The sequence below is a fragment of the Dendrobium catenatum genome, unplaced genomic scaffold (genome assembly GCF_001605985.2).
Source record: "Dendrobium catenatum unplaced genomic scaffold, ASM160598v2 fragScaff_scaffold_772, whole genome shotgun sequence".
NCBI classification, from domain to species: Eukaryota; Viridiplantae; Streptophyta; class Magnoliopsida; order Asparagales; family Orchidaceae; genus Dendrobium; species Dendrobium catenatum.
In genome coordinates, this window is record NW_021319234.1 from 142,880 (window position 1) to 169,364 (window position 26,485).

General features: G+C 34.2%; 1 protein-coding gene across 2 annotated transcripts; it reads right to left on the reverse strand.

Moving 5' to 3' along the window:
- Positions 1–3,789: 3,789 nt before the first annotated feature.
- LOC110101675 (40S ribosomal protein S15a-5) lies at positions 3,790–17,047 on the reverse strand. Of its 2 annotated transcripts, none has more exons than XM_020829671.2 (4): positions 16,925–17,047; positions 16,420–16,587; positions 8,534–8,694; positions 3,790–4,271 (listed from the first exon to the last, which is right to left on the reverse strand). In XM_020829671.2, exons 2-4 carry the CDS (start codon positions 16,547–16,549, stop codon positions 4,173–4,175), a joined length of 390 nt encoding a protein of 129 aa, XP_020685330.1. In that variant the 5' UTR covers positions 16,550–16,587; positions 16,925–17,047; the 3' UTR covers positions 3,790–4,172. The 2 variants fall into 2 exon arrangements, with proteins under 2 accessions (XP_020685330.1, XP_020685331.1); XM_020829672.2 differs by lacking the exon at positions 16,925–17,047 and adding an exon at positions 16,688–16,913.
- Positions 17,048–26,485: the final 9,438 nt, after the last annotated feature.

The window sequence follows — 26,485 nt, forward strand, 5'->3', positions numbered from 1 at the left end:
CATTAGAATTGCTTTGAAATTAGTGCCGATAAATGTACGAGGAATTAAATTCTATTAATTTTAAAATATATTTTAATTATTATTAAACTCATTTTAATACAATTTCTTTTAAATAATTATCACAAAATTTTATTTAATATTATTCTAATATAAATCTTAATAATAATATATTTTTTCATGATAGAGAAATTATATGTATCTATATATGTGCGTGTAGGTGTAATTTTATAAAAATAAATCTAATTTTATAAAATTATGACAAATATTTTTTGTCATTTTCATAGATAATATTTAATTAAATTATAAATTGTGGGGCCGGAAAAAGGCAGGTAAGCTGTTTTGTCTTGGTGTGAGAGTACGTCACGTGACTAGTCCTCCCGCACGTGCCTAAACTCCGAAGCAGCCTGGCCCACTCGCTATCATCGCTGTCACGTACAAGGCCCGGCGCACGTGGGGCCCGGCCCGGTCCACTTTTTAACCTTTAGAGTCTTTTAAAAAGGCCGGTTTTTTCGGAGGCCGAGAAACGAGCCGATATATCGGCGGAGAACGAGAAGCTCGTCGCATCTCATATCGTCTTAAAAGCCGTGTCGCGGTCCTCTGTATTGGGAGGACCTAAAATTTGACCATAAAAATGACCCCCAGCTTTTTATGGCAGGGAAGGGACCAGGCCGTTTACTTCTTACTCAATTTAAGACTTACTAAAAATTAGGAATATATAGTACGAATGATTTTTTTTAATAATGTAAATTAAAATATAATAATTATAATTAATTTAAATAAGAAATTTAATTGAATAATAATAAATATTAGAGATATAGCACTAAAAAAAATTAAAACAAAAATATAAAAGAGAGACGCTACAAATAATCATGAAGAGAATTTTTATTTCATTACAAAAAGAAATATTAAAGATTATTCATAAAATCATTTAAATTATACATATTTATAGATTTAATAGTTTTTTCAAAACAAAATGATTGTAAATAAAAATTCATTGGGCAAAATTAAACTTTTTTAATCAAAAAATTAAGCCACATCTTTCTAATTATCGCATATAATTAATAAAATATATATTTTATATTTGAAATAAAAAATATAAAAAAAAATTAAATTTTTGATCATTGTGTATAAAATACTAAGGTGGGCCCCACCAGTCCCGGCCTAGCTGTCGAGCAGGGAAACGACAGGCCGGCACCATGGGCCCGACAGGCACTCGAGAATCTGCGACGTCGCACGTGGGCCGACAAGGTTGCCATCACGGGCGGGCTAAGTCGTGCGGGTTAAGGAAGAAAGAGAAGAAATAAATAGTGGGCCCAGTGTTGCGGTCCAGCAGACAGGCCCACTCGAACCACCACAGTAGGCCCACCGTTGAATATTCGGCATCATTAGAAAGAGATACGCAGTGTTTCAATGTTTTATTATTGCAGGGACCGATGAATTGACCGGCGGTCACCAAACTTCTGCCAGTTTCAAGCCCTCCATTTATTTCTCTAAAAATTTGATCAATTTTTACAATTTTTAATTAAATAGTTTTTAAGTAGAAACATTTTTATTAATAATAAACAAAACTTATACAACTACAAAAACATCAACAAGCTTTTATCCCACTACATAGGGTCAGCAAAATAAATTTTTTTCTCCATTTTGTCAGATTAAAAGTCAAATTCTCATTTAAATATAATAAAGAAATGTCATTTTTAATATTTTCTAACCAAGTCTTTTTAGGTCTACCTCTACCTTTCTTAACATAGATTAAATCTAAAATATCTACTCTCCTAACTGAGTCATCAGAAGGAGAAATTATTCTGTGGGGAGTACAGACGGGAAAAACTGTTCGGACTATAAGTGTACACACTATGTACAAAAAATGTGCACAAGAAGTTGAAACACAATATGTACAAATTTGTACATACTGTTTACACTCATATATACGAGCAATTCTTTCCTTCCGGACTCCGCATGGAATAATTTATCCATGAGAATACTATCGTTTTAAGTGACCAAACCATCTAAGGCGACTCTCTATAATCTTATGTACTACTGGAGCTACTCCAACCTTCTCATGTATATGCTCATTTTGTATCATGTCTCTAAGAGCAAAGTACTCATCCACCTGAGCATCCTCATCTCTGCAACACTTAATATTATGATTCTCTTTTAATGGCCAACATTTGAGCCATAAAATACTGCAGGTCTAACAACCATCTTATATAAATTTCCCTTAAATTTGAATGATACTTTTCTATCACACAACAAGCCCTATACATTCCTCCACTTCATCAATCAAACTTGAATTACACTAATAATATCCTCATCTAATTCACCATCGCTCTGAACAATATACCCAATATATATAAAACGTGTACTCTTCTTAATGACTTGATCACTCAAAGTCACAAACCCCCAACTAGAACTATTACTACTAAAACCATACTCCATGTATTCAATTTTAGATCTACTTATAATATTATACAATTAAATAATATATTTTATAATTTAAAAGTCAACAACAACATCAAACATTTATCGCACTTGGTGGGATGACTACATGAATCTTTTTTCTCCATTTGGTTTTATTAAGAGTCAAATTATCATTTAACTCCGATAAAAATGCCGTCGAAATCTTGATGATGACATTGTCAATGTAATTATAAGAGGAAAATTGTAATGATATTTTACTGCAAAATGCATTAACACTTTCACATTCTTGAATTTATATTTAGTTTAATACTATACATAGTATCCTGAATTACAATAATCTCAATGCAAATTCAAAAGCTTTGAATCAATGATAAAGAGTCATTGAAACTATTTTTATACTCAGCTCTCCTTAGTTTGTTGTTTGAGAGATTGACTCCCAACTAAGAGGGTCTGAGTTGAGTCTCGCATATGTGTTGTGTGTGTATTTGGATGAAGCTTAACTATATAACAACCGAAGCACAATAGAAACAATACAAAGGAAAACTATAATACAACCTTGAGATCAATGAACTTATCTGAATCAACATTTAATAGAGAAAATGATCAAAATGACCCCTTAACTCCTTACGAACGATCAAAATGGCCGCTAATTATATCAAAGGATTTTTTTTAATCCCTTAAACTCCTTAAAAAGGAACCAAAATAATTCAATGGTAGTACTATTTTGATTATTCTTTAAAGATTTAAAAGACCAAAATGATCATTTAATATAATTGGAAATCATTTTGATCTTTCATTAGGAATTAATACACTATTTTTGATCATTTTCTCACATATAACACAACATAGGCTTATAAAACAAAAATACAAAGAAACAACTTAGGAGATGATCTAACAATTAGTATGAAATAAAGAGTTATTGTTATTTAAGCTTCGTTTGGGGTGATTTTCTTATTTCTTTTTGAAGGGGATTTTTAGTACAAAAATTTCTAGTTTTAAAAAGTTTTATACTAAAAATCTATTTTAAAAAGCAATAAGAAAGTCATCTCAAACAAAGACTTAGGCTTTATTTGAGACAGCTTTCTAGAAAAAAAAAAAATTTTTAAAGCAGCAAAAAAGTAGTGGTAAAAAACCATCCTGAATGAAATCATAAGCTTCATTTGGTTATGCTTTCTACCATAGCTTTTTAATATAAAAATTCATTGAAATCTGAAGTATGAAATCTCATAACCATGTACTTAATCTGTTTCAGATACAGGAAATCTCATCAGCATACACTTTAATTGGTTATAACTCAAATAACGATCTTTTCAGAAAGAAAAAGTTGATAATCTCAAATACTAATGGTCTATTAACAATCTGTACAAATTGAAAAATCTGAAACCCTTAAATTATTTGCCTGGAATATATACTACCAAACCATAAAAAATAAGCTTCAGCTTGACCAAACATGATATGCTACAGTAAATAGTAAATACACCAAAGTAATATAGAAAGAATGCCTACATACTCTCACTTTAGTCCCACACAGAAAAGCACATGAAAAACACTATCAAGTGGGACCATACAACCACACAATACCTTAAAAGAAGCGACAAAATCTTATCTGATTTCAAATCTTACAGAATATTATTTGAACAAGAACAAACAAACTTTCAAAGAGGTACTAAGAAGATTAGAACTTTCAAAAGACAACTAGAAAGTGGCAAGAAAAAAGAAAAATTTTCTTTTGAAGGTTTCATTTAATTGCATTAGTGAAAGAAACCCAGTACTTGACCACCAACATTTTGCCTAATGGCTTCCTCATGATCAAATATGCCATTAGGAGTTCTGATGACAACATAACCCCACTGCAGGGACAGAAGGTAAAATCGAGAATGAAAATAAGCACATAAACAGTGAAATTATTTAGGATATAAACAGCTCCAAGAGCTTTTTTTTAGCCATACTTTGCATTCATGGTTTGTTGACGTGTTTCTGGCTAAGTACAAAAGAAGTTCCAGTTGCCTATATATTTCTCAATTATTTTATTTTACTTTCTGTAGTGGTTTGATTTAACACAAAGTTAGCTCGAAAAGATACAAGGTCATCAGTTATATACAAGAAAAGTACATCGAAATTCGGGGTCAATTAATTTTTATAAAACAGAAATAGCATCAAAATTGTATTGATTATAAAATCTATTTATCAATACCTAATTGAGAGGTTATATTTTATTTATTGATTTTAAAGAGAAATCTCAAAAGAAGTATGACCCCAAAGGGAAACTAAGTAGGATTTTAAACAGTGAGGTTGGTTGGAAGCCCACACCAATCCTTGAAAAATAAAAATAAAGGAAACTGCACAAGAAATCTTCATATATATATATATATATATATCCACCTCAATCTACTCGGTATCCCTGAGAGGAGGCAACTCATGACTTCTAATCAGATTCCCTAGACACTACAATTAATAGTCATTAGTATTGGTAGACTAAACCCTAGAGAATTCCGGGGATGATAGAATCATAGGATCTTGATCAGGTCTACCTTCATCACCCACAACCAGGATTTAGAACATTCACACACATATGCACTTCATGCACATACTAAATATAATTTCATCATTAATTGAGAGTACTCTTCTACGCGTTAGAACTTAGAAGGGGTAATTAACTATGAGGGCTTGCGCTCTTAAGTAGGACCCAGATCTAAATAAACTCCGACACTACTTTCAGGGGAAATCTGATTAATTTAAAATCCAATCTACCTTGAGAAAATAAGGACCTTAAGCTTATGAGAGCAAAGTTCACGCCTATTTTTTCTGAGCAAACACAAACAACACCTACATGAATGTTTGGCTGGCTTCTTATAGTTTTAATTATAATTAATTTAATGGGCTAGTTAGCAATGGGATCTAGACTAATATTGGTGGGTCTTACATGCAGTTGGTTGGTCTGGATATAAATTGGGTGGGAACTCACATCCACTAGAAGGCCTAAATGTAAATTGGATTAGCGCTTGTATCTAATTACTTGCTTTGTTCAGTCATTTTAAGCTTTAATAAGAGTATTTTTGATAGTTTCATATGTCAAAAAATATCAAAAGGGCCAAAATTTATCACCCTAAGTTTAAGAACACTTCATCATTATCCTAAATTTAGAATGACGTTTAAATACGGGTCTTATGACCTTGCATCGTGGACAAGGCAACCCTTGGCGAGTCTTATCAAGACCCTTGGATTGAATGAGAGTATTAAGATTGGACTCGAGTCCCAACCGATAAGACTAATCAATCAAGTTGGCATTATGTATAATTGCTTGAGGCATTAAATGGATATTTTTTAATATGCACGTGCATGAACATTTATACATCTATCATTTGTAGCATCTTTAAAACTTCAAACTCTTCATTAGCTTTTTAATTTATCAGTACTATTTGTTATTATTAGAAATAAAACCAAACTTCTCAGTTAATTCTAATATATTGAAGTGCTCAATGTTATAATGTGCAACTTGGAATGTACATACTTTTCATATTCAGATACATATTTATATTTTTATAAAACTTCTCAATAGTAATATATAATTTTTGACCATGACTATTTTTCCTTGCAGTTGGAGTAGGAAGATACTTAAAGAAGTCAAATTTTGGCATCTAAGTAAGTGGTTTTGACAACTATCAGGTTTTATTAATACACAACTAGATGAAGCCAGAGAAGACATTAAAGATGTCTGTGGCTTAAATGCATCCCAAATTATCTATAGAAAAAGAATATGATTTGTATGACTGACGATTAAACTTTGGTTCATTCACCCATAATGTCATTGATTTCATTCTAAGATATTGCTTTGCCTTTCCATCGTTTCTTCTCTTAAGTGGTTAATCTATGATCTCAACTACATCAATAGCGCAAAAAAAGGCTTCATCGTAGCGCTAGAAAGTGATAGAGGCTGTCTAATAAATTCATACACAACCACAACCAACGTGAACGTCAAGAAGTAAATATTGGCATCATGACGCCACTTCATTAGATATCAAATCATCTTAAAGTTGGGCTGCAATAATCCTCTAATTACCCAATGATGTTGACAGCTTGATTATTGTATTCATCAATCACCAAAAACTATCATTTAATACATGTCTTATAATTAACTAAAACTTTAGTACATAGGTCTATCATAAATTCATTAATCCAGCATTTTGAAAGTTCATTTCTTATTTAATTGTTGAAGTTCTTAGTATTAAGATCTAAATGTGTTTATCATAAATCCATTAACCAAGCAATTTTGGAAGTTCTCATTAATTCTGTTAGTTATAAAATAGAATTTTACTCTGTTGATATCAAGAATTTTACGAAGAGCATACATCATTGCTATTTTTTGAAAAACTAAAAAAATATAAACTAGATTAGTCAAAACACTCGCAAATTGAACACAAACGTTGATGCTGAAGTCATTAGAAAGGCGAGCTTTAAAATGTATGTGTTACCAGAACTAATGCTTGGATTCTATCATTATTGGCATTGTTTGACAATAAAAGACAAAGTATTGTTCTTATTTTAGAACAATACTTATTTAAAGTTAAACCAAATGCACAATAAAAAGAAAGCAAATTATAGATCTGCTTGTAAATTTTCTAAGGTACTAACCTAACTCAAAAATTCACCCCTACTCTCACTCTCATATCTCATATCTCATATCGATAAACAAAATCAATTTTCAATGTATTCCTTGTCATCATCTCATCCCAGTTTCCTCCACCAACATCATTCAAGCAACGTGTTTTTCTCTACCCTTCCTCCAACAGTTATGTTACATGTACAATACTCTACCCTTCTCCCTTAGCCTTTTCTTTTCCAAAAAATTGCAACCACCTCATTTTCATCCCATTCCTCGTTCCTATTTTAATTGATAAAAAACTTTTTTTTTGTTTTAAAGAAATGACTTCGCCCATGTTTCTTTCATACACTATTTCCAATATCTATAATATTTACAATAAAAAGCATTCAATTTTCGAAAGAACTTCATTTTAAAAGAAAACACTCTCTATATTTCATGATTTTCATAGAATGAGATTCTCTTGTTTGTGTAAAGGAAATTTAAAAAATCAGAGAGAACCGAATGTTGAAATGAAGGTCTCTCCATGCCTGTCCGTTTGTAGAGTTTCCAATGAGAGACTTCTTTGTCCAATAATATACATTATGCTGAGATATTCTATCTAGTAAAATTCTAGAATCTTGCAGCCTATCACATCAAATCATTACTGCATAAGCTTTCTCCCTCATTTCAAATGAAATCCTTTCTCTCCCCCTTTCAAATTTCATCGCTATCCGGTCTCATCCTCCTAGAAATGAGTACATACTATAAGCATAGCAAGATTTTAGAAAGTCATATAAGCTAGACTGAGATCGACCATTTATTAGCTCATGAGTGCATCTTTACAATTCACGAGCTCATGTTCAAGCATGGAAGCATGCATTATATACAAACTCAAATTTAAGCTCAAATAGACTCTACTAGATGACTAGTTGAACCAGCTCATTAAGAATATTTTGATAAAACAAACACATTGAAATTCTAGTTTACCTTTATTTAAGTAATTTATAAATTGTCTAAACCATATCATTAACGGTTGACCAAGCCAAGCTATTAATCAAGCTCAATATATTGAGTCGAGCTCAAACTTACAAAGAGCTTAATCGAGGCAAGCTTGAAGCTAATTATCAAGCTTGACTGAAGCTTAAGCTCAAGCTCAAGCTTGTGGTCAAGCTACATACTAACCATATTGAGTCAAACACAAGTCAACTAGTCAAGTTTAACTTGAGATCAACTTAGTCGATTACATCCCTATGCTACACCAACCCTCAAAGCCATGTCATTCAAATAAAATAAAAAGAAAGAAAACAGAAAAATCATGTAGTACAAAGCAATCAGCAATTCATGAGGTTGCATCAGATAGTTTCTAAGTAATCATTGAGAACATAGATCTAACACGACAACAATCCGCAAATGAAAGAAGCTATTTCTAAATTTTCAGAACACAGGCCAATAATAATGTAGAAGCAAGTTCAATCATGCAAAGCAATTTAGCATGTAGAAACTGAAAACTGACTATGTGTAAGAGCAAACCTGGCGTGTTGGAAGAGTACGGACTCGATATTCTTCAATTTCCTTGGCTTTGATATCATGTCTATATGTCAAAGCCTTGCAATCTTTAATTCTTCCTAGCAATTCTACAGTAATTCTACCGACTCTATGTGGATCATAGACTTGGAAATCTTTGATATATCCTGCAAAAGGAGATGCATAAATATGTAGCTGCAAATATGAGCACGGTGGCAACTTGGTTAGTACTATGAAAATAAAAATTTATCAAAGATGTGGCATGTTGAAAGCCCATATCATTTATGGATGAACATTAGACCATATGTAAGCTAGGTCTCCTCAACAAAAGCTCAGATGAACTATTTTGTAGACCACACGTACCAATTAAAACTAAATTATGTTAGTCCAAGCACTCGCCTAAAGAGCTGATTGGTCATGAATTTTATCTTAGGTTCATTTGTGTAAGAAATGGGTCTAACCAAATCAAAATGATTACTCTTGAAGAGATTGTTTAGAGGGAAAATCAAATTATACACAATTCATTGGAATCATTGCATATGCATACATTCTAGGAGAACAAACATAAAAAAGAAAGACAATTAATATAATTAATTATAATAATCATATCCCACGGATCTCCAACTGCAGCCCTCGGATTACTGCCCACGGATCTCCAACTGCAACCCTTGAATTGTTGCCCACGGATCTCCAACTATGGCCCTCGAATTGCTGGCCACGGATCTTCAAGTGCAACCCTCGTATTGCTGCCTGCAGATTGCTGACATGGCCTCCCCTTGGTTGCATGATTCAACACTCCCCCTCAAGTTGGGGTGTACAAATTGTACAATCCTAACTTGCAAACAAACTTATCAAGTAAAGAGCCCGGTAGTGCCTTTGTTAGAACATCGACAAGTTATTCATGAGTTGGGAAATATACTACTTCAGTTTTTAGTTCTCTATTTTCTCAGACATAAATTGTCTATCAATAGTAACATGTTTGTTCTGTCGTGATGTACGGGATTCTTGGCCATACTAATTGCGGATTGATTGTCACATTTCAACTTTATCGTGTCTTCAATCTTTATTCCCAATTCAATCAATACTTATATGATCCAAATACCTTTACAAATAATAATTGTTAATGCTCTCATTTCAGATTCTGCACTGCCACTGGAAACAACAGATTGTTTATTTCTCCTCCATGTCACTAGGTTCCCCCCACACAAATGAACAATATCTTGTGGTCAATTGAGTGTCGACCGGGCTTCCTGCCCAATCAGAATCAAAATAAAGGATCTATTTTCTATCTTCATTTTTCTTGAATAATAGCCCCTTTCCCAGAGTGTTCTTGAGATATCTCAAGATTTGATATATTGCCTCCATGTGCTCCTTAATAGGAGTACTCATATATTGACTTACCATACTCAAAGATACTCACAGCAAACCCAATATATGGACGGGTGTGGGAGAGATATATAAGCTTTCCTACAAGACGTTGATATCATCCTTTATCTATTGGAATCCCCTCCTTTTCTATCCCAATTTTCTTCTTAGGATCCATAGGTGTATTGGTTGGTCTGCACCCTAGCATGTTGATCTCCTTCAGTAGGTCTAAGGTATACTTGTGTTAGGAAATAAATATACATTTACTGATCGAGCTACCTCCATACCAAGAAAGTATATAAGTGATCCTAGATCTTTAACTTCAAACTCCTTAGACAAAGCCTGCTTGATCTTCATTATTTCCTCTATATCATTTCCAATAAGGATGATGTCATCCACATATACAATCAGTATTATTATCTTGTCTCTTTCTGACTATTTCACAAACAAGGTATGATTTGTCTAGCATTGTTTAATATTATGGTCTTTTACATACTTTGAGAATCTTCCAAAACATACTCTTGAAGATTGCTTTAATCCATACAAAAATTTCAATAGTTTACACATTTTATCCCTTCCATAGACTTATGAATCCCCATTGGAATCTTCATGCAAACCTCTTTTAGGTTCTCATTCAAGAATGCATTCTTGATATTTAGTTGATGTAGGGATCAATTTAAATTTATTGTTAAGGAAAGAAGAATTCTAATGGCATTGAGCTTTGCAACAGGAGCAAAAGTTTCCTGATAGTCTCTTGCAACCAGTCTAGCTTTCAACCTCTCAACACTACCATAGACCTTATGCTTTACCGTGAACACTCATTTGCAAGTCACAACATTCTTTCCTAGTGTGAGATTCATAATCACCCATGTTTTATTTTTTTTCAAGGTCATAATTTCTTCTTTAACAGTCTGTCTCCATCCTGGGTGATTCAAAGCTTCCTAAATATTGGTCGGAATATGTACATTATCCAACTTAGAAAGGAATACTTGATAAGTGTCTGATAATCTCCTATATGAGAGAGTTTTAGATTGGATGCTTGATGCATGATTCTTTTTGGCCATTTGATGGCTCTATCTCTTGTTGAACTTCCGCATTTTTCTCCTCTGTATGAATTTCTACAGTTTATGGATCCATTGAAGTAGAGTTGACAGGTGCAAGATGTGTCTCACTGCTCGGCATATGCTGGTTTTTCTTTCTTTTTCTTGAGTATACATATTGATGTTTCTTAATTGATATTCTTTGCAAGGATTGATTAGGACTTATGGGTGGAGGTAATAGGTTTAAAGATGGAGTTTGAGATATATGAGATATACCTTGGGAAATACTTGTGGTTTGAATTTCTAGTGATATTTGTTGATTTTGACTGGACTTTGTTTGGTGTATGATAAGTAAATCTACTCCCAAGTTTGAAATTCTCCTTCACTCTCTCCCTGAATTTCAAAACTATTGAAGTATGGGTTGTTTTCAAATAAGGTAACATCCATGGTTTCAAATATTTTTCTAGAAATATGGCAAAAGCATTTGTAACCTCTTTTGTCGGGGAATAGCCAATAAAGACATAGCTTTTTTTATCTTGGGTCAAGCTTGCTTATATCTTGTGAATAGATATGAACAAAGGCAGAGCACCCAAAAACTTTATAGAAAAGGTTTGATAACATGAATCAAGCATGAGGATAGGCATTGAGTAGAGTTTGTCTAGGTGTTTCAAATTTTAATATCCGAGTATGCAATCTATTTATTAGGTACACAGCAGTAAGAATGGCTTCTCCCCATAGATATTTTGATACTTTTTATAAATAGCATAATAGGTTTGGCGACTTCTAGGAGTTCCCTATTTTTCCTCTCGTCTACTGATGTAGGCAGGTGGGGGTGGTAGGGGGGTCATCCCCCCTATGTTTGGCCTTTTCGGTTTCTCCTCTGGCTCCTGACCCGTGGCCTTCTCCTCTCCCCGTGGCTGCCTTTTCCCCTCCCCCTCTCTGTGGCTTTTCGGTTGTTGCGCCTAGCTCCTGTCCCGTGGCTGGTTGTTCTCCCCTGGCTGCCTGTTTTAATCCCTATGAGTGGTCGTTCCTATCCCCTTTTGTGGCCCCTTCAGATGTTGTTCCTGGCCGCCTGTTGGCTTTCTATTTCTCTTATTTTGAGTGGTTCGACTGGTGGTATTTTGGACTGTTTGGCTGCCCTTTTTCTCCTATATATATGTGGTGTTTTGAGAATAAAAAAAGGAATTTATGAAATAATTTTTGGAGCCAAAAAAACCTAAGGGTTTTCTTCTTGGAAGAGCTTGCGAGCTTGTTCATTTCTCTTCTTCTTGGGAAAGCTTGCGAGCTTGTCCTCTCTTCGATTTCGTCGCGGGCTTCTTATCTCTTTCTTCTCTCTGCAAGTTCCATGCCATATGTATCTTTCTTCTAATTCAAAGAATGGAAGCAGTTTTAGGAGTATTTTTATGTTCTATTAAGTTTGTTGTTTGTCGCATAAGTTGTAAGTGTTTGTCATTCTAAGGAATAAACGTGTTGTTTGTCATTATCATTTGTATTTTGATATTTTGCGGTTATTTTGGAAGAAGATCTAGCTTTTATGTAATTTGTAAGAATGTCCTAGTTTTAAAGTGTTTTGGCAATCTTTTTTATTGCATCAAATTTGGTATTAGAGCCTAGGTTAGTATATTCCTAGGTTGTTTGTGTCTTTTTTTAAGTTTGATTTCCTAATTCCAATGGAAAACCATGAAGCCAGTGGTGGGTGAAAATCAGCCTGAAGATACTGAATTCCAAATCCCTCTGGACAGATGGATTCCATCACAAGGAGATTTTACTAATCCACTACAAAATGAAACATACAAGCTTCAAATGAAAATGCATGTATGTACGGAAAATTACGTGAAAAAAAAAAAAAGAAACGTCTGCAAGACCAATTCAAGTAAGAAAGATAAATTATTTTGAAGAAGTATGCGGCCAAGATTCAAGAATTGAATTCTGTTCTTTCGTCTCGTCGGGATAAATCTAAAGCATCCTCATCAGGAAATGAACATTTTCAACCGGGGAAGAATATGATGTAGGCAAGGGGGGGCGGTTCATCCCCCCAGTGGCCCAGTGTTTGGCCTTTTCGGTTTCTCCTCTGGCTCCTGTCCCATGACCTTTTCCTCTCCCCGTGGCTGCCTTTTCCCCTCCCCCACTCTGTGGCCTTTTGGTTGATGTGCCTGGCTCCTATCCCGTGGCTGGTTCTTCTCCCCTAGCTGCTTGTTCAGGTCCCTGTGAGTGCCCGTTCCTATCCCCTTTTGTGGCCCCTTCGGCTGCTGTTCCTGGCCGCCCGATGGCCTTCTATTTCCTAGTTTTTATGTGTTTTGGCAATCTTTTTTATTGCATCAGCTACCCCATTTTGTTGAGGCGTATACGCACATGAACTCACTTGATTATCCATTGGCTTGATAGGTATTCTCACGTGATAGAATGAAAGTATTCTCTCCCATTATCTGATTTTAAGATTTGAATTTTTTGTATCAAACTGGTTTTGAATCGTCGGTTGAAATGAATTGAATATCCTTTCAACTTTATATTTTTTTCTTCATTAAATAAAGCAAAATGAGTCTAGTAATATCATCAATAAATATCACAAACCAACTTGCTCCACTTATATTTTTAACCCTTGAAGGTCCCAAAATATCACTATGGATCAAGGCAAAGGGTTAAGAAGGTTGGTAAGGAACAACTAAGTAAGATGATTTGGTATATTTAGCCAATTGGCAAGTTTCACATTTGAACATACTTGAATTTTTATTAATAAATAAATGGGTAAAAAGCTTTTCAAGGTACATGAAATTTGGATGACCTAACCTATAATGCCACATGATAATCTCTCTATCTTGACTGACTCTAGAATGATTATCAACAAGCTAACTTACAATAAAATGATTCTTAGGAGGATTCTTAAGAGCAGCAATCAAGGTTTGTATGAATTTGGGTGTCTTGATGTAATATAACCTAGAACACATCTCAGCACTGTTAATCTTCTTCTCCGAATCTAGTTACAGGAAAATATATACATTATTGGAAAAAAAAATTTAAGCAATTACGATCACAAGTCAATTTACCGATGGAAATCAAATTGCACTCAAGATTGGTTACATAAAGCACTGTTTTAAGGGTTATAGCTTCTATGATAAAAGTTGAACCAGCATTGCATGTCAAATCTAAAATTACTATAAAACAGAGACTCCGGCGTTGCAGCGGTAATTTTTAGCGCCATTGTGCTCTAGACCCAAGCTCCTTGGCGCTAAAAGGTACAACGCCGCTGCACTACAGTTCAAACAGAAATTCATTTTTTTTTTAATTAACTTCTACGCATTTCATTTTTCGAGTTCTTACACAACATAATTTTACAACATATCCAACATTGCCTACTATATAGCCTTGTACTTTGAATCTGTTACCTATCAAGAAGGCAATAATCACTACTTCAACAATCTCAGACATCTCTCTCACATGTTTTACACTTTTACATATCCCACAAATTTCTATCAATTAATTCTCTATTCCATGAATTACAAAGACTCGTAATTGTTGTGTAAATTTCTATATCCCTCGTTGTCTTTCAGGATCTCAACTGGAACAAGACAATTGATGAAGGTGTTAAAGTTGGTAAAGTTTACTATGAGAACAAATGTTCCGCCTACCCTCACTTAAAGTTGGTAGAGTTTACTACCAATGAAAAGAAGTGACATGATATGCATGTGACTTGGGCCAACAGCACTATGTGTCTTTTGTCTTCTACCACAAGTTGTTGCCCTCTTCCCTTAACGTTAGTTCACTCAAACATTTGAGATATTAGTCATGACATTATTCATCAAGGATTATGCTATTTTTTCACATTCATTAATAATTTTTTCAATGGAAACTTGGGTTTACTTACTCAAATATGGCCCGTAAGTAATTCAAGTATTTCAAATTTTTTATCAAGAAATAAATGTTCAATTTTTTACCTCAATCAAAACTTTAAACACTAATAATGATTTTTAGAATTTATGCAATTCACACCTTTGTTATGCTTATGCTTTAAATGTACTTGACAACAATTGTTTCCGTGATCATCTTCTTCATTTTTACCATAATATGTTTCGTACAATCTTGCAATGGCTTAGGAAACTTCTAAAGACTTATCAAGTGGGACTTGCATAAAATCTTATTAGATAATCTCTTGCATGATTCCATTATTATACCTTATATTTTCAAATTATACTAGTCACTTTTCCTCTAAATTTGGATGGCCATCTTAAGACCCCCCTAGCTATTAATAAAACCCAACCATGCTAAAGGAAACTTACTCTTTAGAAACATACAATATCCCAAGTTCTTTGTTGCTTAATTGTTTCCCTCTCACTAAGACCTAGTGTAGCCACTCAAGTTCTTAATTTGCACACTTTCTTAAAGTGAAATAGTTATCTTGTTGACTACTCGGAAGAAAAGTTCCATAAGTGAAATTGTTGTTGCTTATGTTGTCTTCTACATTGTACATTTTTTTTTTAATTTTCTTGCAAAGTTGAATAGTGCTTTTGACTTGGAAAATCTAATGTATGGAAGCTCCTCATTGTAACATTTTCTCTATTTTTTTGTATTTGAGATAGGGTTTCTAGCATTTTATTCACTTTTAGTTCCTCTTGTAAAGAATGATTTTCATACTAAGAAAAACATCATAATTTACCCTCTAAGTCAAAAAAGAGGTACAAAGATTTGTCTTCACAAGAGGTGAAAAAGGGTCATCAAAACTCCTAGAGAAAGCTTGAGGATTAGAAATAGGGTTCATTAAAAAGTAGTCGAGTCAAAACACTATAAATCCTCATGGTGTTTGTTTTATTTCGTTTTTACTTCTCTATTCTTACATTTGGGTATCTCATGCTTCATTTGGTTATTCCCAATCTTGCTATTTTAACTGAACCCCTCACTCTCACTCCTCTTAGGTGTGCTCCTGGGCCAAATGGCAATAATGGTATTTTCTTGTAAAGTTTAGATACTAAACTTATGAATTAAGTTTCAGAAAAAACTCTACAAGCTTACCCATTGAACCACCCATTTTTATAATATGTCGGAGCTTCGAGGTATTAATAAATCACCAAGGCAAAGCAACACCCACAACAACCTAATATAAAATAAAAAATAATAATAATCGTTTTATGATGTTTTACAAGTTCAACCTAGCAAAAATTAAAACTCAAATGCCTAAAAACAGCTAAAAATTCATATAATCATGAGAGTGACAGGGGAACAAATGTATTAAGTAACCATGAAGCAAAAAGTAATAACATCACTCAGCGTAAATGCTTCTAATAATCCTAATGAAAGCAGAAAGTATAAATAATGAGCTAACTTTACACTATTTGGTGCCACTGAACAGGATTAACAAATTCTTCGGATTAAGAGTAAAAAATATACCCAGAAAACAAGTCCAAGTGAATTAAAATTGTATCTTTACATGACCCATTCACCCAATAATCTGACTATCTGAGTATAGAAGCCAGCAGAAAAACGGAAAAATTTTACCTCTTGTTTTCATTATGCCAAGGAAGGAAGCCATCACTGTGGAAATGGGTTGAAGGTTTGCAGTGGCCTTTCCTCTTCTCTCCGCATTCACGATAGTCCTTAACGCATCGTTTAGTATCCTACGCCCCATTTGACTCTATAACTTTGTCCCACTTCTCTCAAGGCTCTCTATAAGGAAAAACCGGTATAAGCAAAAATGCAAACGAGTGAGATGATCCTTCTTAGTTGAGGCAGATAATAAGAGAACAGAAGCACTGAGCATAAATACAAAAGCGTCTCGCGCTCTGCTCCGTAGCCAGAAACAAATCCAGCCCAAAATGGAGCTCGAAGGTTCAGTAGAATGCAGGATCGCGAGCTGCAATTTACATACGACCAGAGGTCCCGAGGGGCTTGGGCGGATGTAAAGTACTTGGTTACCGATATGTGATCTAAAAATTGGTGGAGGGTTGGAGCTAAGGGGGAAATGGAAAAGGGAATGGGTGGAGGAAGACGAGGAGAAACATGCCTGTGTGAATCTTCTGGAAATCCTCACGATTAGTCGCCGTTCCAAATGAAAAGGATCAGCTGCTAGGGTTTGGATGGTGGGAGGGGGAAATTAGAACCGTGCAGACTCAATATTCACTTGTGAGTATTTACCAACTACTTTTCAATATTTGTTGCTGAATACTCAATAAGTATTCAGTAAATACTTAGCAAATTCAAGCTGTTCTTTTCATTTGGATTCCACACGTAATAATTTTTTGTTAGAGAAGAGGAGCAAATGGAGATCGCACAAGGGGTGTGACGGTGGAGAAATTATTTTGGTGTGGTCTCCGGATGTAGCTTTATGTCCGAACTCCAATACCATATTATGTTGTAACGTGGCAACCCGACGACCTGACCCAATAAAACTATAATATGTTTTGTGTCTTTTCTAATTTATTGCGTGATCTGATGATCCGACTCGGTCCATAAGCGAAATTTTAAGTTTTGCAACAACATGAAATGCGCATAAAGTGCTAATATATAGGGTTTATAATTATTGTTGCCACCTGAGGCTAGATTTCTCATAAGATGTTTAGAAGATTTCTCGGAAAGCTCATAAGCAAAAGAGAAAATGAGTTTATGAAGATGGAAACTAGTTTGGAGGACGTCAAATTATTCGAGGAGATGGAAAGCGTTACGCAAAACGTCCAGAAAAAACATACTATAGTGAACAAGCGGAGATACAGTCGATGATATTATTGGTAAATTTTAAACTTCGAAAAGGTTTTACTATTTTTCATTTGATAACTTATAGTTTTTAATGGTTTAGGGTGTATTGTTCAAATCTTTTATGCTCCTCCGAAGTTTTATTTCTCTGCACAAGCTTAGATCAAAGTCTGATTATGTGTACAAGTTTAGATAAAAAAAATAATTTGTTGTGTATTATTACTATTTTATTATAGCTATGTACTTTTACTATGTATTATTATTGTTTACCGTATCTGTGTAGTGATGTGTATCGTTGTGTACTGCGTATGTATGTCGATATGTGTCGTTACTCTGTAACATTGTTACTTTTGTATACTTCCATGTCTATATCAATATGATTCAATATGTTCCTCTTATGAATAGGGTGTTTATAATTATGAGAAGAAAGCATAGGATATGTATTGTCATTATGCTCATAATGTTAGTTTTAGTATTCCCAAAGAACATCACAATTATTGGCCTAATTCAAGAAAAATAAGAACCATGGACTTTATCTATTCGAAAGCTGGATTTAATAAGGGTACTAACTTAAACTCCTAATCTAAATATCGAAAATCAAATACCTTAACGAGGTGTCGTGCTATGATTAGATTTTAAGTGGATGAATATAGAGTTTGGATTGTACGGAAATGTACAGAGAGCCACAACCACGAATTAGCTAGGCCGAAAGATCAACATATACTTAGATTATTTATAAATATTAGTGATGAGAAAATATCAATTTTTAAATCAATGACATAAGCAAAGATAAGAATCGTTAATGCATTTACCTACCTGGCCGATGAAGTTGGAGGTTTAGAAAATATTGTATTCTCTAATAGGGAAGCATATAACTACATTTAGAAAGAGAAAATAGTGAAGATTGGGTATGATAACACCAATTCACTAATTCAACTATTTAAAGATCAACTAGTTGATGACAACATGTTTGTATGGGACATCTAATTTGATGAATATGATAGATTGTTGAATTTTTTTTTTATTGATTGATTGAGGATAATAAATTATGACTATTTTAGAGATGTGATAATTTTGTATACTAGTATAGACTTAACAGATATAATTTTGCTTGTACATCATTTATTAGAGTTAATAATCATTGGCAGAATATTCTATTAGGGGTTACCTTTCTATTATATGAGACAATTGAATCATTTATCTGGTATTTATAACATTTATATGAATGATGGATGATAAACATCTCATAATAATATTTACTTTAGCAGGATCAGACATTGACTATGATAATAAAAATTGTATTACCTTAGACATGTCATAGGCTTTGCCGATGACACATCACCAAGAAAGCTTCATCTAAGGTGTCATGCTTCAATAATAACAACAACATTATAGGCCTTTTTTATATGTGTTTAAGCAAGTAATGATTCTGAGAAGGAGTTCGAGAGAACCTAGGCTGAAATGATGATGTATGCAACTTGAAACAAAAACACAAGGAAAGAACAAAGAAAATCAAGACTCACTTTTTAGAAATTTAAGATACCACTTGGAGAACAAAATAGGCTAAATAAACAACTAAAATTCAAAATAGAGAAGAAGCGATCATCCAACAAACCAAAGCAAAAGAAAGTTAGCAAAAGAAACAAATTAAAAACAAACAAACGCTATCCTCAGAACATTCTACAAGAGGACTCCTCACATGCATTGGTTGTAGGAATATATATATTTCAAATAATGTTTAGATATGCAAACCAAAGGGTCCACCACTGCAAAGGGGTCCAACATCCTACCAAACTCCTCCAGCAAATGCCACCAAAGCAGCCAACAAATCCACCAAAACAGCCAACAAACTTTACCAACGGAACTAGAAGAAAGATACAGGTGGAGTGTAACTTGCGTAGAGAAGAAAGAGGTTAGAAGCTCAGACGAAGGGTGGGAAGGAACTCGCAAGTATTCCCTATAGGAGAAAGAAGATGGAACAAAACTCGCAAGCTATTTTAAGAAGAACCCACAGGTTATAGCAATTTTGCTCTCAATATTCACCAACCCATTTCATCTCAAAGCATTTCATATATATAGGAAATAGAGGGGAACTAAACAGCCCAAAAAAATACTTCAATTCCACTCATAAATGGGGAGTTGAAAAGCCAATTGTTTTTGTACAGAAATTCCAAACGGCACAGCAAACCACAAGGGAAAGCCACGATTCTAGCAGCCAAGCACAGGAAATTAGGAGACAATTCTCGGGTCCAGTAGGAGATAATTTCTTGTTAAAAAGGGGGGAAGTCACAGCAGTAAAGGGGGCAGAGAACCGAGGGGTCAACAGTAACCAAACAGGCAGCAGTAAACCATGGGAGAGAAAACCAGCAGAAAAAACTGCAGCAGCCCAAGAGTCAAAAGGAAGGTGAAAGAACAAGTTCCACTCACCAAATCTAACTCCCTACTCATTTAATTTCATAACTAAACATCATCTCATAATGAGCTACACCTTCACTTGATAATAATGAGTTGGCACCACTAGAATTTCAACAACTAAAGCTCAAACCGAAAATAGCCAAGGCCCACCCGAAACCAGCCAACTTCCCCAAGGACATGATGGACCCCAAAACCAACAAACCCAAGGTAAGCATAATCCAAACCAATTCCTACCATGATCATAGAATTTACCACCATCATTGGATAACATAAAAACAAACAAAAAATAAAAAATATAACTAATATTGTTCAAAATAAAAATAATGCAAAAATTTAAATGCATCAATTCCCCCGTGGTGGGAGAATCTCATCTCCTAATGAGAAAGCTTCAGTAGTTCTTTCATAAAGCTCCAGATTTTGAATTTTTAAATCAGCAGCATCAATCCAGGTGCAATCAGTTAATGGTCAATTACTTCATTTGACCAAAAACTTCTTGTATTCGCCATGACTTGTATTAGTGATTTTCACATCAACAACATCTTCTATTTGATATTCTTTATTCAAGGTTGAAGTGGAAAGTGGTAATGTTTCAACATCCACAGAGTCACCTGTATTTCCTTTATATAAAGAAAGGTCAGAATCATTAAATATAGGAGAAGATTCAACAGTAATAGGTAGATCCAAGAGGTATGCATTTGTGCCCAATTTTCGGATAATTCAAAAAGGTCCGAATTTTTTTTTTGCTCAATTTACCAAAAGTACCAACCGAAAATCATTGGTGACGAAAGTAAGCCATTACCATGTCACCTTCTTTAAAAACAACATCTCTTCGATGTTTATTTGCAGCAGCTTTGTATTTGACATTAGCTATACGGAGTTTTTCAAGAACTTGCTGTTAGACTGATTTGATATGATCAAAAGATTCTAAATCTTCAGCACTTACTTTATTAGGTAAAGACAAACCATTCATATCCAAAATATGTGGAATATACTGACCACATAAAATTTCAAAGGGAGTTTTTCCAGTAGTTCTATTAACAGAATTATTATATACAAATTCAGCTTGAGGTAGAATTAAATCCCATTGAAAAGGTTTCTCACCAGCAAGACATCTCAAAAGATTTCCCAAACTGCGATTGACAACTTCAGTTTGCCCATCTGTTTGAGGATGATAAGTAATACTAAATTGAAGAGAAGTGTCTAACTTAGCCCACAGAGTTCTTCAAAAGTGACTTAAAAATCTAGTATCCCTACAAGGGACACCATGAAGATGAACAATCTCTTTAAAATAACAAACTTTCCAATGAGAGGTTTCAAAACATGATTCATAGTTCTCATAAAAGTACTCGGAGCATTTGAAAGACCAAAAGGCATCACTCAGCAAATCAAGCATGTCATCCATTCTAGGAATTAGAAATCGATATTGAATGGTAATTTTGTTTATTGCCCTACTATCCACACACATCCTCTATATTTCATCTTTTTTTTGGAGTTAGCAAAGCAGGCACAGCATAGGGACTCAAACTTTCCAGAATCAAACCCTTTTTTTAACAATTCGAATACTTGTTTAAAAAGTTCAGCATGCTCAGTTGGACTCATCCTATAATGAGGAAGATTGGGCAAAGTAGCTACAGGTATTAAATCAATATGATGTTAAATTTGTCGCATAGGAGACAACCCAATTGGCAAATCATCAGGAGTTATATCATAAAACTCATCCAATAAAGCTTGCATTTTTTAGGAATATGAACAATAGTATCAGATTCTTTTTCCAAAACCAAATAAGTAACTTCAAAATGTTTCAAATTATTAGCATTTAAAAGCAGTTCAAGAGAAGTAATTTTGGCAACTGTGTCTTTCTTATCGGGCGAATTCGAAACATTTTTTTGTGGATGAAGAGTAAACTCCTTATTATTTTGCATCAAAGTATATGTGTTTTTCTCTCCATTGTGAACAGTTTTGTTGTCGTACTGCCAAGATCGTCCTAGCAAAACATGGCAAACTTCAAGAGGCACAATATCACAAACAACTTGATCTTTAAATGATCCCCCAATTGATAAATTAACAGTACATTTTTTAGTGATTGGAACCTCACCCCCCTTCTTTGAACCAAGAGATCTTATAGGATTTAGCAAGTGGTTTTGATTTGAGTTTAAGTTTGTCAACCAGTTTTTGAGAAACAAAATTTCAAGAACTTTCACTATCTATTATAAGGGTGCATATTTTTTCCTTCGATTGTGCAAGTTGTTTTGAATATGCCTCTTCTTAGCCATCTATCCCTTTTGTCAATTATTATTGTTAGAACTTGTCGAATTACCAAAATCTCTTCACCTTCATTTCCTTCAACATCAACTTTTTCTATTTCATTGTCATTTTTAGATTTTGTTTCATTTACTTTTTATTTCTTTAAATTTTCATCATTTTCAATGAGATTGTTTCTTGGTAGGTTATTTTTTCTACAAGTGCTTGAAAGATGACCATAAAGCCTGCACTTATAGCATGGTCCAACTAACTTAGGTTGATCAGTCGGTTTAGTACTCATTATCCCTTTTTCTTTATCAGTATTTTGATTTTCAAAAGCTTTAATTTTTAGACCAGATGTTTCCCCAGAAGTTTGAGATTGAGAATTAATCCCGCCAGTTGAACGACGTTTATATGTTTCCACGATTTTATTGTGACCCTTTTCCCTTTGATATTGTTTTTCCAATTTTAAAGCCATACGATAAGCCTCATTAGTTTTGAGTTGATCTTGGAATATTGTTTGAGTATGATCAGTTGGCAAGAATTTTGCTTTCATTTTCTCCTTCATTCTTTCCCAATTTTGGACTTTTTCTTTTCCCCTTCTAAGTCTATTATTTTGAAAGTTTTTCCACCAGGTTAAAGCGTGACCACAAAGTTTTAAGCCAGCAAAACGAACTTTCCTATCATCAGGTATTTCTTTCCACTCAAAAAATTGATCTATCTTTTCTACCCATTCAAGAAATTGATCAGATTGTAGCTTACCCTCAAAGTTAGGAACATCAATTTTAATTCCATAGTCCCAATTTCTTTGTTACCTACGACGATTTCTAGGAGCCTTTTCTTCACTTTCAGAAGTTTGATCATTAGGATTAGCGTTAGCGTTGTTAACGTTCAAGTTCTCAATTGCTTCAGCCACGGTATTAATATGTTGTTGCAAATTATTCACATAAGGTTTTGCCAATCAGCTGGATTATTAGACATTTCAGAGAATAGAAAAGATTCGCCAAGTAAAGCCAATAAAAAAAACCCAAATCCACCAAGGATGAGAACTTGCTATGATACCAAAACTGATGTATGCAACTTGAAGCAAAACGCAAAGAGAGAACAACAAAGAGAATCAAGACTAGCTCTTTAGAAATTTAAGACACCACTTGCAGAATAAAATAGGCTAAATAAACAACTAAAATTCAAAATAGAGAAGAAGCGATCATCCAACAAACCAAAGCAAAAGAAAGTTAGCAAAATAAACAAACTAAAAACAAATAAATGCTATCTTCAGAATATCCTACAAGAGGACTCCTCACATGCACCGATTGTAGGAATATATATATTTCAGATAATGTTTAGATATGCAAATCAAATGGTCCACCACTATAAAGGGGTCCAACGTCCTACCAAGCTCCTCCAGCAAATGCCACCAAAGCAGCCAACAAATCCACCAAAACAGCCAACAAACTTTACCAACGGAACTAAAAGAAAGATACAGGTGGAGTGGAACTTACGTAGAGAAGAAAGAGGTTAGAAGCCCAGACGAATGGTGGGAAGGAACTCGTAAGTATTCCCTAGAGGAGAAAGAAGATGGAACAAAGCTCGCAAGCTATTCCAAGAAGAACCCGCAGGTTATAGCAATTTTGCTATTAATATTCACCAACCCATTTCATCTCAAAGCATTTCATATATATAGGCAATAGAGGGGAACTAAACAGCCCAAAAAAATACTTCAATTCCACTCATAAATGGGGAGTTGAAAAGCCAACTGTTTTTGTATAGAAATTCCAAACGGCACAGCAAACCACAAGGGAAAGCAACGGTTCCAGCAACCAAGCACAGGAAATCAGGAGACAATTCTCGGGTCCAATTGGAGATCATTTCTCGATAAAAAGGGGGGAAGTCACGGCAGTAAATGGGGCAGAGAACTGAGGGGTCAACAGTAACCAAACAGGCAGCAGTAAACCGTGGGAGAGAAAAACTGCAGCAGCCCAAGAGTCAAAAGGAAGGTGAAAGAACAAGTTTCACTCACCAAATCTAACTCCCTACTCATTTAATTTCATAACTAAACATCAGCTCATAATGAGCTACACCTTCACTTGATAATAATGAGATGGCACAACTAGAATTTCAATAACTAAAGCTCAAACCGAAAATAGCCAAGGCCCACCCAAAACCAGCCAACTTCCCCAAGGACATGATGGACCCCAAAACCAGCAAACCCAAGGTAAGCATAATCCAAAAAAATTCCTACCATGATCATAGGATTTACCACCATCATTGGATAGCATAAAAATAAAAAATAGAAAATATAACTAATATTGTTCAAAACAAAAATAATGCAAAAATCTAAATGCATCAATTCCCCCCTAGTGGGAGAATCTCATCTCCTGATGAGAAAGCTTCAATAGTTCTTTCATAAAGTTCTAGATTTCAAATTTTTAGATAAGCAACATCAATCCAGGTGCAATGAGTTAATGGTCGATTACTCCATTTGACCAAAAACTTCTTGTGTTCGTCATGTCTTGTTTTAGTGATTTTTCACATCAACAGCATCTTCAATTTGATCTTATTTATTCAAGGTTGAAGTGGAAAGTGGTAATGTTTCAACATCCACATAGTCACCTATATTTTATTCATATAAAGAAAGGTCAGAAACATTAAATATAGGAGAAGTTCCAACAGTAATAGGTAGATATAAGAGGTATGCATTTGTGCCCAATATTCGGATAATTCGAAAAGGTATGAATTTTTTCTGCTCAATTTACTAAAAGTACCAACCGAAAATCGTTGGCGACGAAAGTAAGCCACTACAATGTCACCTTTTTTAAAAATAATCTCTCTTCGATGTTTATCTGCAGCAGCTTTGTATTTGACATTAGATATACGGAGTTTTTCAAGAACTTGTTGTTGGACTGATTTGATATGATCAAAAGATTCTAAATCTTCAGCACTTACTTTGTTAAGTAAAGACAAACCATTCCTATCCAAAATATGTGGAATAGACTGACCACATAAAATTTTAAAGGGAGTTTTTCCAGTAGTTCTATTAACAGAATTATTATATGCAAATTCAGCTTGAGGTAGAATTAAATCTCATTGAAAAGGTTTCTCACCAGCAAGCCATCTCAAAAGATTTCCCAAACTGCGGTTGACAACTTTAGTTTTCCCATCGGTTTGAGGATGATAAGTAATACTAAACTGAAGAGAAGTGCCTAACTTAGCCCACATAGTTCTCCAAAAGTGACTTAAAAATTTAGTATCCCTACAAGGGACACCATGAAGACGAATAATCTCTTTAAAATAATAAACTTTCTAATGAGAGGTTTCAAAACATGATTCATAATTATCATAAAAGTACTCGGAGCATTTGAAAGACCAAAAGACATCACTCAGCATATTAAGCATGTCATCCAGTCTAAGAATTAGAAATCGATATTTAATGATAATTTTGTTTATTTTCATACTATCCACACACATCCTCTATGTTTCATCTTTTTTTGGAGTTAGCAAAGCAAGCACAACATAGGGACTCAAATTTTCTTGAATCAAACCCTTTTTTAACAATTCAGATACTTGTTTAAAAAGTTCAGCATGCTCAGTTGGACTCATCCTATAATGAGGAAGATTAGGCAAAGTAGCTCCATGTATTAAATCAATATGATGTTGAATTTGTCGCATTATAGGTAACCCAATTGGCAAATCATCAGTAGTTATATCAGAAAACTCATCCAATAAAACTTGCATTTTCTTAGGAATATGAAAAGCAATATCAAATTATTTCCCAAAACCAAATAAGCAACTTCAAAATGTTTTAAATTATTAGCATTTAAAAGCAATTAATGAGAAGTAATTTTGGCAACTATATTTTTCTTATCGGGTGAATTCGGAACATTTTTTTGTGGATGAAGAGTGAAGTCTTTATTATTTTGCATCAAAGTATATGTGTTTTTCTCTCCATTGTGAACAGTTTTGTTGTCGTACTGCCAAGGTCGTCCTAGCAAAATATGGCAAACTTTAAGAGGCACAATATCACAAACAACTTGATCTTTAAATGATCCCCCAATTGATAAATTGACAGTACATTGTTTAGTGATTCGAACCTCACCCCCTTCTTTGAACCAATAAATCTTATAGGATTTAGCAAGTGGTTTTGATTTGAGTTTAAGTTTGTCAACAAGTTTTTTAGAAATAAAATTTCCAGAACTTTCACTATCTATCATAAGGGTGC